General features: G+C 37.7%; 1 protein-coding gene across 1 annotated transcript in view; it reads left to right on the top strand.

Annotated features, from left to right (window-relative positions):
- The first annotated feature begins 4,198 nt into the window (after positions 1 to 4,198).
- atp10a (ATPase phospholipid transporting 10A) overlaps positions 4,199 to 13,123 on the top strand; it is a 39,781-nt gene continuing 30,856 nt past the window's right edge. The window contains 1 exon segment of the mRNA XM_043242478.1: positions 4,199 to 4,863. Within this exon segment, the coding sequence (XP_043098413.1) occupies positions 4,436 to 4,863 (428 nt within the window). The 5' untranslated portion in view covers positions 4,199 to 4,435.

Consider the following 13,123-nt stretch of genomic DNA (forward strand, 5'->3'; position numbering starts at 1 on the left):
CCAAAATAGAGCCGAATAATATGTGCAAAGCAGTTTTTTGAAGTTGTGCTATATGCGCAATAAGGTGCCAGAGGACAGGACCTTTGTCTTGCCAGCACTTCTGTTTAGGACTCATCACAATGTCATCAGCTCCTCTTCACAAAGCAGAAACCCAAATATCTCCCACAAGTAAAACCTGAAACTGCCTACACGGTGACTTGAGAAATAGCTTAATAAACACACTAAATGCCCTAATGTCCATCATTTCTGCTTTGTTCTTGGCATATTAAGTTCAGCGTACGCATTAATATCTCTCCTGGAAAACATTGCAAAGCATCAAATGTGTTCTGGTGTGCAATATGGAGATATTTGCACCACTCATAAATTTCATGGCTCACTGGTTCATTGTAATGGCTGATTATGATATTAAAATGCAATTTGTGATGAAAAAAAGATCAGATGTGAATGACAGTATGTGTTGACAGGTTGCCTGGACAACTGCCAAAATATAATGGTGGTTAATTTGGAGGAAAATTGTATTCTTAGTAAATCGGGTGTGAATGAACAGTACAGCTAGACATTTTTGCCACTTAGATGATCTTAAAAGAATACAAGTGTTTCCCAAACTGTTAAATTGTTCCGTAATGAATAAGATTAAGTCTTAATAACGTATAATCACCTTAAAAGTTTGTTTTGTCTTTATCAATAAATCACGTTTTCTTTAACGTCAGTTACGTTTAGTTATGTGATTAGATGACTCAGATGAATCATGGATTTCATTTTAATTAATGTGTGATGTGTAAAACCATGACATAATTGATGAGCTATACAAATTTTTTCAACCCACGTCACCACAATCTCCAAAATTGCAGGCACGTAGGCTATAAAACAGGCTGTAAAAAATGACAACAGCTGTACCACAAGAGGGCAGCTTCTTCAGACAGAACCCATAAATACCATCAACGCCTAAATGTTCTAATTCAAGATTCATTCGATCTGCTAAATGACAATACTTAATCTACTTGCTAAGCACAATGATGTAGAGCAGCAAAACAGTGGCAAATGCTGAATCAGGTTTCAAAGGCAGCCGGCAGGCATGGACACTCTCCAGGTTTATTGGAAGGGGAGGCTGCATCTATCCAAAGCTCCAGATCTCAGCAGATTTGCGATTGCTGGGTCATTTAGCCCTGAGCGCACAGGGCAGGGGAGATCAATCAGGGCCCTATCCAGCCCACTGTCTTCCTTGATTTGCAGTACCAGCGTCCAGCTGTTGGGTTTGGGGAAAAATAATGGCTGATTGGACTCTGTGGCATCTTGGCATAGGGGAACAATTCAATTTCCCAGTGATGGATGGTCAAAGAGTGCCGGTCCTGAGACACTGCAGCGCGCTGCTACAGACCCCAACGCATACCTGAAAAACAGTAGCGAGACAAGGGAGCATTTCCAAGCATTCGAGCTGACTGCCAGACAGCCGCTGCGCTTTTCCCAGATGAGAGAAAACCATGTGCTGTTCTGATCTGATTTCGTTTACTGGACATCCATGCTTTCCCAAAAATTCGGACATAATTGACTGTATAGTGGCAAAATCTCCATCCAAGCTGTTTTGAATAAAGCATCGTGTTGATGGAGCTGACCTTGCAATTTCCTCCAGTGTGAATGAAGTGCTAAATGTTACTGCTTGCATGTTTATTCACACAAGAAAAATGTATGTATTCAGACGAATTCAAGCAGTTCACATTGCGACGTTAATTAAATTAATCAAAGGCAGCCATGCAAGCTTTAACTGAATCGGTGTTGAACTGGATTGCGAACAGCCTGTCCAAAGTAAAAACCGTCTGTTACCAGCCAACCATACATTTACAAGAAGTTTCAGAGTTATTCTAAACCTAAAGCTGCTTTTTATTTACACCCAAGAGAGTATATAAAACACCCCGAGCTAAGTTTAAAAAGGCAAAGTATAGTACACTGAAATGCCCTTAAGATAAATAGAAGTTTAAAATCTCTGACTTTGCAGGCAGACACATAAATCACCATGTAGCGCAATCCCTGTAGAAATATCCTTCATTTACACCAGCAGGTATTAAATAGAAGAAAGTACGGCAAAAAAGCAATGACCTATGCTCAGCATTTTCATAAAAGAACAAAGAGACACACAGTTACTAATGTATTTGCCTTTGTTGATGTCAAAATGTATTTTTCCCCTCCTGATCAATAGCGATAGCAAATGGTTTATCTATTTCAAACTAGATCTTACCTCATGATTTATCGCTTAGATTTTATAGATAGATAGAAATTCAACAGTGTATGCCGCAGACAGATGTCAGAGCACAGGGACAACTTGTTTTGTTCCCTTCTCTGCTCAAGGGTATATCAGTAGTAAAAAGTCGAAATATCTTGAACAGAATTTGAACCAGTTCTTCTCGTTCATGGTTCAGAGCTTCGTAGCATTATTAACCTCCCTATTCCTGTAATCAAACTTGGCCAGTCTGTTTAAGCATTTGCAACCCTTTTACATCCACATTAAACAGCTGTAAAAATCTTCAGTTTGTCTGTTACGCAATGCGTAAAACTTTACTTCAACATACAGTGTTATTGCATAGTTGTTTTTTTGGATTCTTAAGACAGATGGTCTTATTCAATCAGAAGATAACAAGGGATAAACAGATCAGAGAGTTTATTAAACTGCACTGGGCGGCACGTTTGCTCCTGAGTCACAGGGAAGCTGATTAACTTGTTTGTAGTGATAATATAAACACAGAGAATTGTTAATAGTTTCATGGCTACAGGAATATCCACCAAACAAGGGCGTAGATTTGGTGTGATCGCTATGTCATGCAACATTCATGTGCTATTTTTAATATCCACATTTTTGGTGTGGTCTGTTTAATAGTCCTGCGGGAGGCAACCATCATAAAACCTACTCTACCACTACCAGGAATTTGAAATGGTAAACGATATATAAACCTCTCTATTTTGAGCTTTTTATTTTGATGAACATTGATGATTTTCAGCCACAGTAAACAAATGTTGCCAATTTGTTCTTTGAACATATATGAATTTAAGCAATTGTGGCTCTTTAGAAAATAAATGAAAGGCAAAAGCACAGGAGCAACTGTAAATAGTGCACAAGACGTCTTTACAGTTAGCTTAACCTCAGAAATTAGTCGATGTCAGTGCGTATATGCTCTTTGTTTATATAGTCTTGTTCTGTCATTTATGCAAGGCTTTTTTTTTTAAAAAAAAGATTACACTCAGTTTGTGCAAAAAAAAAAAAAGACTTGACTACTTTGTACAATACATTTGTCTTTGTCTGATGCTACTGCTGTTGTTTTATCTGTGTCATCCTCCTGTCGTGCATTCAGCTCGTTTTCTTCATAAGTTAATGTTCTCAGTGAACTTTCTGCAATGCATTTCACAGATATGGGGACAGGTAAACAAATAGAGCGCTTAGATTTTTTCTCGGTAATGAGTTTTTTCAAACTTTTAGATGCATTTGTATTTTTGTTCTATAAACTTAAAACCGTAGTCCTTAGGTTTTATCTTTAGGATTAGTCATATTCAGAGTTTTACGAGGATGAGAATTCATTAGAAAACTAAACAGGGATGTCAGCACAAGCAAACGACAGGAAGACGAAACACAAAACATAGGCAATATTAGTAGACGCGGTTATTATTACTATATTTGTTAGGTTGCACAGCTCTGATAGTAGTTTTATGCAAATCTCTTTTAAGTTGCGGACTGCGGAAACCTGACTACTACAGGCCAGATCATTAAAACCAGACTAGATTCTAGTTCATTTCTGACCCTTTTGCGGTTTACCCGGATGTCCCAATTAATTGTGATTTGCTTCATTCAGGAGCGATATTACGCAAACTGACACCAAGCGAATGAGAGCATCTTTTATCTGCATAACTAGTAATGACTGACGCTGTCATTATTACGGGTTTTGGTGAACTTACAAAGAGAATCACTTTTTCTCAATGGTAACGCGTGGCACTTCCAGTTAAGACGTTTCATTGGTTGGTGGGCGGGGCTTCATTTGCGTCGGCGGTGACGCTGTTTTTTGTACATCCCGTTATTGGCCTGTTTTTTTCACCACGGCCTCCGTGAAACACCGCGTGTGCAGTCATATGGATGGACTTTAAACAAGGACCGCTCGACTGCAGGTTTTTCCTAATGATTTATAGAGCTAAAATGTGTAACAGCGCGTAATGTATAATCGCTCGGCCCTGCCTTAAAGCATCTTCAGCTACTAAAGGGGGAAAAAAAAGATGCCGCTGTAAAACTTTTCAGGGCTAACGTGAAAAAGGGAGAGGATTGACGCGATGGGTGAAGACGATAAAACAGAGTGAGGAACTTTTCTTACGGCCCTTCGCCATCAAGGAGGATCAGCATGATTACATAGATACCATCTTTTATTGGTTCAAGAAAAGAGACAAAAGTTTTGGGCGAAGTATGGCGCGAGAGACCGGAGAGTCTGGAGAAACGAAAAGTACCAAAGTGAAAAAGCATAAAAGAAGGAAAAGCAAAAAGGAGAGCAAAACCCGGATTGTACACGCCAACATTTTGTATGACCATACCAAAGGAGGGGATAACCCCAACAGACACTATGCAAACAATAAGATCAAAACCACAAAATACACTCTGCTTTCTTTCCTACCGAAGAACCTCTTCGAGCAGTTCCACCGATTTGCCAACGTGTATTTTGTTTTCATAGCCTTACTGAATTTCGTGCCTGTGGTCAACGCTTTTCAACCAGAGTTGGCTCTTGCCCCTGTGGTTTTTATTTTGTCCGTTACCGCTATTAAGGATTTATGGGAAGATTACAGACGACACCGCTCGGATAAAGAAATAAATCATTTGGACTGTCTCGTTTACTGCAGGTAAGCACGTGCTTGAAAACCGACTCCGTACAAAGTGCCATAAAACCATGTGTATGTTTGTTCAGTTTTCCTCGTCGAGAATGGACAGAAATGCACTTCTCTGGCATGATTTTGCCTTGCTGCCAAGGACCTGTGGGCCTGCCTACCTGTTGAACGAGGAGTCTCAGGATGAAGTGCCTCATATCTGTAACGCTACCTAAGCGGCAACGTTTTGAACAGGCACCTGTTGTGTTATTTTTCACACTTTAAAGTTGTAATTCCTGGGCTATTTCGTACTTTTCTCACACCGTCCATCATTGTGATAACCGGATTTAATTCTAAAACGCCGGTTTAGTGTTTTTATTTGAATATCTGGGAGGCCAGCGATATGGATTCAGACTTTGATTTTTGCAGCATATGACATTTTTCACGACTGTGCGTAAATATTTCATGAATGAAGCATTGAGTCAGTTTCTCGTTGGTTGTGTGTTGCTAAACCACTCCGAATTACATTCTAGCATACTGTCTGCGTTGCTTTTGGCTCCTCAGATTTAACGCTGGGTTTAATTAACCCAGGGTTAGAAGTGAGGCACATCCCCTTGAATGTTGTAAGTGTAAGACACAGGAGAGGGAGTTTGGCTCAATGATAAATACGGTATGAAAAACACAAATCCAAAAATGTGGTCTAGATTGGCAACTCACTAGATATGAGACTCAGGTTGGGGAATTTGGGTTGTGGTAGTAGTGTGTTGCCTTTACTTTATATTTTGGTATATTTTGTTGTTTGAAACCTCTCACACCACACGACAGCACATTGTACCGAGAAGCAAAAGAGGAGGACAGTGATTAGAGTTCACACTGAGTGCTATCAGAGTAGCTGATATGGATGTGCATTTCAGACCTCATTGTCACTCGTGCATGTCATCTCTGAATTCCAACGGATTTCGTGAATATTCAGTCTTTAGACATAAGTGTAGGCTTATCGGCGTTGGAAACAGTATTTAAGTGGAGCTGATCACTTCAGGTAGTGTCTTTGTTCTAGTTGTGTTAGTTGAAACTTAAAAATAAAGCCTATAAATAAAACGTAATCAATTACTACTTTTTTTTATTTTCATTCAAAATGGAAAAAGGAAAAAAATCTCAATTCAAATATAAATAAAATCTGTAATAATATCTCAATTGTAAGATTAAAACAAAATTAAAATGATTTTGCTCATTCCATCAATGAAGTGAAGGATGGATATATATATATATATATATATATACTTTCAAAAGTTGAATGGAGTTCAGTCCTTTCACCTTGTTGGCGTCATGTGGAAAAAACATTACCCCTAGTTGTGAAAGTGTGTCAGATTATCTAGCCCTGAAGATTAGCTTAGTTTCTGATCAAGTTAGACACTTTTTTTTTTTTTTATGCTGTTCAAGTCCTGTTTTGTCCTTGGTGATAAACACGGTGCGCTCATAGTGTGAATTTGCTGGAACAAACTATTCACCTCCATCCACAGCTCCTTTAGCAGATAAAACTTGTCAGGAAATTTCATTTTGTTCAGAAATGAAGGACGTTGTCATGCTTTCTCCTGCGTTGTCAGTAAAAAAAAAAAAAAAAAAAAAAAAAAAAGTGGCCTTGTTTGGAGATCAGCCCGTTTCTCATCTGCGTTTTTGAGGGCTTCCACTTGTTTGTTTTTTGGAGTCAGAGAGTCAGTCTGGGGACTGTATTTCTTGATGAAAAGCGTCTCTGTCAGCCATGTTAAGGCCATGTATCTGCTCTGTGAAAAGCCACAGTGTTTCTCAGGCTCCACAATCTGAGCTTGTGCTGTATCAATGTTGCTCTCAAGGCCGGGCTTGATTTAATTTTCTCAAGCAAATTACTCTATTTTGAAAATGGTTCCTGTTGCTAACAAAACTGCACTGAATTACTGCAGATTGAATCCGTAGTATGATGTCATCCCAGCTGAACCTGATTTGACCTTTAATATGATTGCAAAGTTTGTCACGTGAACTCGCACTTGAATTACTAGTCACCGGTTGAACTGTACAGGACACATTTCCATTTAGTGCTAATGAGTCCTAATCATTCCAAGCATGATTTGTACAATGTGTCCAAACACTTTTCTTTCTCTGGCAACTCCTCTGGGTTGACAGGATATTTTTGTGTCTGAACAATGTTTTCCACGTGTGCGTGGCATCCCAGCACTACATTTTAACTACAGACATCTGGTGCAAGTGTCATGTTACCTGATGTTATGGAAATAATAGGCCTGTAGCAATAATCAATTTATCGACTTACCGCACAATATTCAATATATTGCCCTTTATATTTTCATAAAAAACAAAACAAAACACAATAACCTAAAAATTCCAGTTCCAGTGTTTGTTTGTCAATTGTAAGTGTGCAGGCCTTCTTGCATTATTGTGCTGTTATATTTTGATTATACATACAGTGGCATAAAATAGTCTTAAAACTACAAAAACACTTATCGCAATTAATTATTGGGCAGTATATCGCTCAACAAAGTTATCATCATGACATCATGATCATCATGAAAATAATAGGAGAGATTTTTATATATTTTGAGTATAAACTGCTTGTTGTTGAACCCTGCAGTGTTGTGGCAGTGATGCCCATGAAAATATTTTTCCGCTTGTATTTATGTAAAAGTGGATAAAGTGATAAAAAGGAATGTGATATTGCTGAATTTCTTCTCTTATTTATCATTCCTTGCATCTTGCCTCATACATGGATTATATGTTTGATTGCGCAAAAACTTCAAAACAGCTGAGAAATTATAGAAGTAATTTATTTATTTATTAAGTCATGTGGAAAGTATTAGGCATCGCTTTAAAAATGACTTCTGAAGCTGTCTGGGTTGTTGATTTGTTATTGTCTTTGACATTAAGTTGATATGAGTGTGTACACCTACCCAAGTAATAGGTCCATTTTGCCCGAACCGATTCAATCTAATATCCAGAGTATTGGCCGATTCCAATCTGATACCAGCACAGGTTTTTTAAATCAATGTTGAATTTCTATACTTCTGTGCGTTGTCCTGGTTTGAGGATGACAGACACAGCGTTGAGTTTACATCAACGTGGCTTAAATATTCATCTATTCTTCATATTAAACTATGGAATGGCTTCAAGACACTTAAAATATAGTGCACAACAACATAAATATGCTGTTTTTGTGCCTTTTAATTGGGTTTATCAGTAAAAAAAGTACATGCACAGAAATGGTCTTGCCTGACCAATAACTGATTTGGCAGAAAATGCCAGTATCTGAGCCAATGTGGATACAGAGTATCAGATCGATGCATCCCTAGTAAAAAACATAATAATGTAATTACAATTCAAAATAGCTGAAGCTGAATTTTCATAGTGAAACATAATAGTTCTGAATCATAACTTGCTTGATTTGAAGTATAGCATTTGAAACAAAGCTCTTTTATTATGATCTGATCAATTTAATGCGTCCTTGTGTGGAAAAAAATATTAATTTCTTAAAAAAAAAAAAAAAAAAAAATCCTAATACTGTATTTGCTGTGTCTGATGCTTATTATAATATCAGTTTGATTCTAGTTTCTGTTCTTCCTTGCAGTGTGATTTGGCTAATAGAATTTTATTTATTTTTTTCTGCTTATGGTCTCTATCCTTTTAAGATTTCATGACTAGCCATCTGCTTCTCCCTTTATCCGTTTCAAATGTTTAGATATTTAGGTAGACAACTGCAAACAGACCATTTCTACAATATCTTCTGGTGTAATATTTTATCAGTAGCATTATAAAGGGACTCGCTTTCATTTTTGGATGGAGTATGTTGGTTAGGAAGGCCAAATGTCACTGTATCTGATCCCTGATTGCTCATTTTTATAAGTTCAGGCTCAAGATTTAGACTCTAGTCTCTGAGGGCCTTGACATTTTACTGTAGGACAAGACTTACAAAAGCCTGTTTAAACAATTGAACTGAATGAATCCTGCAAGGTCAGCAAAAACCCTTCTGTATATGGTAGGATATGTATTGTATGCTAGTACAATCAATATGCTGAACATTGTGTGTGTGCGTGTGTGTTGGAAAACCTCCACCTTTGGCCTTAGAGATATTTGCGAACCGCAGAGGATGCATGCACTGTCTGTGACTTGTTATGAGTTGCTCTTCTGTTTTGACGTGTTTATGTTCATATTTTCACCATCTTAAATATAAATTAGAGCCTTGTCTGCCAAGCCATAACGTTTCTGCTTTTGCTGATCAGCTGTGCACATGAACGATCGTGCATTTCATTCTGACGGTCATCCTGTTCGGACAAAAGAGCTATTTTGGTTGGAGACCTGCACAAATGAAGTTCCTGTTTAGCTTGAGGGTAAACACAACTTGGAGACATATCAATGATTTGTTAACATTGGAGGGTCTCGGAGATGTCAGCACTCAAGGTGGATGCTCATGTTGGACGACAGGAGAACAGGTTATGTAAGATCAGGATACACGCTGTGTGGAATGTGTATCTGAAAAAGTTTTCTCTTTTTTTATGAGCATTGTGATGGGGACCTCTCGAGTCAGTGCTATTTTCTTTTTATTCATGAAAATTACTAAAACCTTCATAACCGGCCTCTCCGACAGTATGACATGGCCTATTGTGTGTTTGAGAGCACCATCAAGTGTAACTCGTAAAATAATACGAGTAATTTTTCAAGAGAGACAGGGGGATCAGGAAAACAATAGAAATGTCTAGAAAGCGAGTGCGTCCCCTCCTTTCCTGTGTTCGGCGGGCAGCAGCAGGATCAAAAGACTTTCTATTGTGTTTCTTGCTGCTTTTTCCAAATGCTTACAACAAAAACACATTGCGCTGTTTTTGTGAAAATATGTTTACATTGTGACATGGTTTCGGGGGGGATTTTGATATCAGTGCTTATTTTCTTCAGCGAGAGTCACGAGAGGACAGGAGGCAGGAATTCAAGGAATTTTGAGCTTTTGCAGGGTGAGATGGTTCACACTCTTTCAAATAGCTCAGGTTCACCTTGAATACTTGTAGATCTCTGGTACAGGTTTAACATGAATGTCTGTATTTATAGAAGCTGTCAATGGAGACCTTGACCGTAGTATCAGTGCTGCTGTCCCAAGATTAAGCATTATTAGTCATCATTAGGAATGTAATGATATTAAAATGTCTTAAAAATACCAAACAGACCCTGCAACTACAAAACCAGTCAATAAGTGTCTTTTTTTTTTCTTTTTTCTTTTTCAAAATTGAGATTTATACTTCAACTGAGAGTATATAAATAAGCTTTTTGAAAGGGAATAAGCTTTCCATTTATGTATGGTTTGTTTTGATGAGGCCAGATGGTATCTGAGGGTGCAAAAAAATCTAAATACTAAAATCTAAATAAATTTATCCAAATAAAGATCTTAGCAATGCATGTTACTAATCAAAAATTACATTTTGATATATTGACAGTAGAAAATTGACAAAATACCTTTATGGAACATGGTCTTTACTATCCTGATTTTGGCCGTATAAGTATTGTATTTTTGGCTGTTGCTGCAAACATACTTAAGACTTAAGTTTTGTGGTCCTGGGTCACATATGTGCTGGAATTGTTTAAAAAGCAATGACACACATAGTTAATAAATTATTTCTACGACATGTTAGGGTGTGTTATGTTTTTATGTACATGTTTGATAATTTGGTAAAGATTTGATGTTTCTGCAGCTTGACACACTTCAGCAATTGTGTAAACAAAGACTATAATTAATAAATATCATATGATGAGATCTTGACAACGTTTTTAAGAAAATCTTTGACTGAAATATGATAAACTGAAGCTGTAAAAATAAAACATGTCAAATTATCCATTGCTTTTGTTAAAGCAACAATTTGGCAACCACAGTTTTCCATTTTCTTCTCTTCATCAGCTCCCATAAGACTTCTGTCTCACTCAGTTTTTCCATGAACACTAGTTTTTGTCAATGGTTCAAGGCTCGCTTTGGGTGGTCTTACTCTGTTCTGTTCTTACTCCTATAATTTTTTTTTTTCTGTTGTTTAGGACCTTCAGCTTTGGCCTGTGATGCATTATTGGCTTGTATACACAGGACAATTTGAATTTGTAGGAATTGTGTAAACAAAAATTGGCCAAAATCTGATCTGCCTTCCAGAGACCAACCTTTGTTTTTTTTGACAAGATACACCCATACAAGCCTTTATTCCGCTGAGCAGTTTGTTTTCTCTCGGAAGTCTTGTTGGTGGACCATTTCCACATTGTGTCTCTAGAGGAAATGACTTTAAAGTTCACTTCCAGTGGCCTTTTCTCTAGGACTGTGCTAGAATATCAATCCATCTCCAGTCCCAACTGTTTCCTAGCACATTTTTCTAAATTACTTGATTTTGTTTAATAGTAACTCTGTAGGTGACACAAGTGGTTTTAGAGTTTGACCTCAAACTCCAGAGATGAAATAAAAACAATCACTCACTTTGTTGTTACTCTTGACTGCACTTAGCATAGAACCAAACTCTTACATTTAGAACACTTGGTAATTATCATTTGAGTGAGAGCAAAAAAAAAACAAGGAAATACACCCTGTTGGCACATATTTTGAATTCTTCATCTTTTAAATGCTTATATGGGGATTTAGCTTTTCTCCTTTTAAAAGAGCACAGAGTTCATCCTCATGGCTGCATGTACTGTAACTGCCTGGACATGAAGCAACGCTTTCATTGCATCAGAGACACAATAAAGGCCTTGCATGTTCTTTAGAATGCTCAAATTAAGTGTATTGATATAATTTGTCTTGAAGGGTTACAGAAAGAATTTTTATTTTATTATGCATGTAAATGCATGTTCCAGATATTGCAGTCAATCTATTAATATATAAATGTATTCAGTCCTTTTTAACTTTATTGTGCATGTATATCATCCTCTGATGAAACTCACCCTGATTGATCACCAACTTTTTTTTCTCTCTCAATAACCTGAACGTACACCTGAACCTACATAACAATACAGAAAATATCTCTTACTGCTTGTGTATTGTGACTAGATTTGTAAACTAGATTTGTCATTACATTTATGAAGGGCAAGTAACTGGTAAAAGTGTATTTTATAAAATTACCAGTTGCAAGTCAGCTTGAATGCTTAAGGGTACATGAAGTGACATGGAGTTTGCTGACTTTTAGTTCATATGCCTGTAACTCTGATGACTTTTAAAATCAAGATGTAACCTGAAGCTGAATTGGTTAATTGTATGCTCTTGGGCATGGTTGTTGCAAGTTTCTTATTTCACTCTGAGTTATGGTCAGAGTGAAACAGCTGCCTCAAATTTCTAACTTTCAACAGTTTTTACAGTTACCAGAATCATTTATAAAATTAACTAGATTGCCAATTGCACTATCATTGTAACATCCTAAAGACCACCCTGGCCGGCCCCTGCTTACTTTTAATGACATGTTTATATACTTGGAGCTTGATGTTGTCCGACCCGTTCGGGCCTCAAAGTCATGTGCCTGTGAGTGGTTATGGGACTTTTCATTATTTTGTCATTTTTGTGACTTCCTCAGAAGCAAAGCGGTGAGGGACATATCACCCTTGTGTGAGTTAGCATCACCTTTGTGTTTTGACAACAAGCCAATAGGATTTTTCCATTGGCTTTTGAATTACTGCAGAAAGTAAGCTAAGTGACCAACAAATGTTTATGATTCTTAAACGTTTTTTTTCATCATGGTTATCTTCGCAAATGAACACAACGTTAATGAATTTTTGAAGTTTGCCATAATCTGACATAACATGACTTTAGTGTCACCACCTAGCCTCTGACAACTGTCTTTATTTGAAATAAAAAAGGTGAGTAGAATAGAGCAGCTCTCTATTGTCGGCCAAGAGACATCGTTGAAACATCTTGGTGGCCATCGTTTCACCTCTCCTCCTTTGCCATCAGGCGAATCCTTCTCCTTCCTCTTAAACCATGGAGAATTAGTTCTTCCTCTACTTTGTACAACTCTTGAAGCCAAGTTTGTGTAAGAGGTCACCCTACATTCCCGCGTGGCAGTAAAAGAGTGCTCTTATGTGTAGAAGGGCGGGAAAAGAAACAGAAGGAAGGTTTGTTTAGCAGCGGCACTCGGAGAGCCAGAGTCCCTGCAGCCATGTTTGCCAAAGCCCTATAATATTATTTTTGTCCTCCTGAAATAGGCGTCATGTTGCCCATCATGTTAGGCCAGCACCATGAACACTAACCTCCCAGTTTTGAACACGGCACAGATGTGGTTTGTTTATTGTTCAGTCCTGTGTGGTGTTTGTT

This window comes from Puntigrus tetrazona, chromosome 6 (assembly GCF_018831695.1).
Source record: "Puntigrus tetrazona isolate hp1 chromosome 6, ASM1883169v1, whole genome shotgun sequence".
NCBI classification, from domain to species: domain Eukaryota; kingdom Metazoa; phylum Chordata; class Actinopteri; order Cypriniformes; family Cyprinidae; genus Puntigrus; species Puntigrus tetrazona.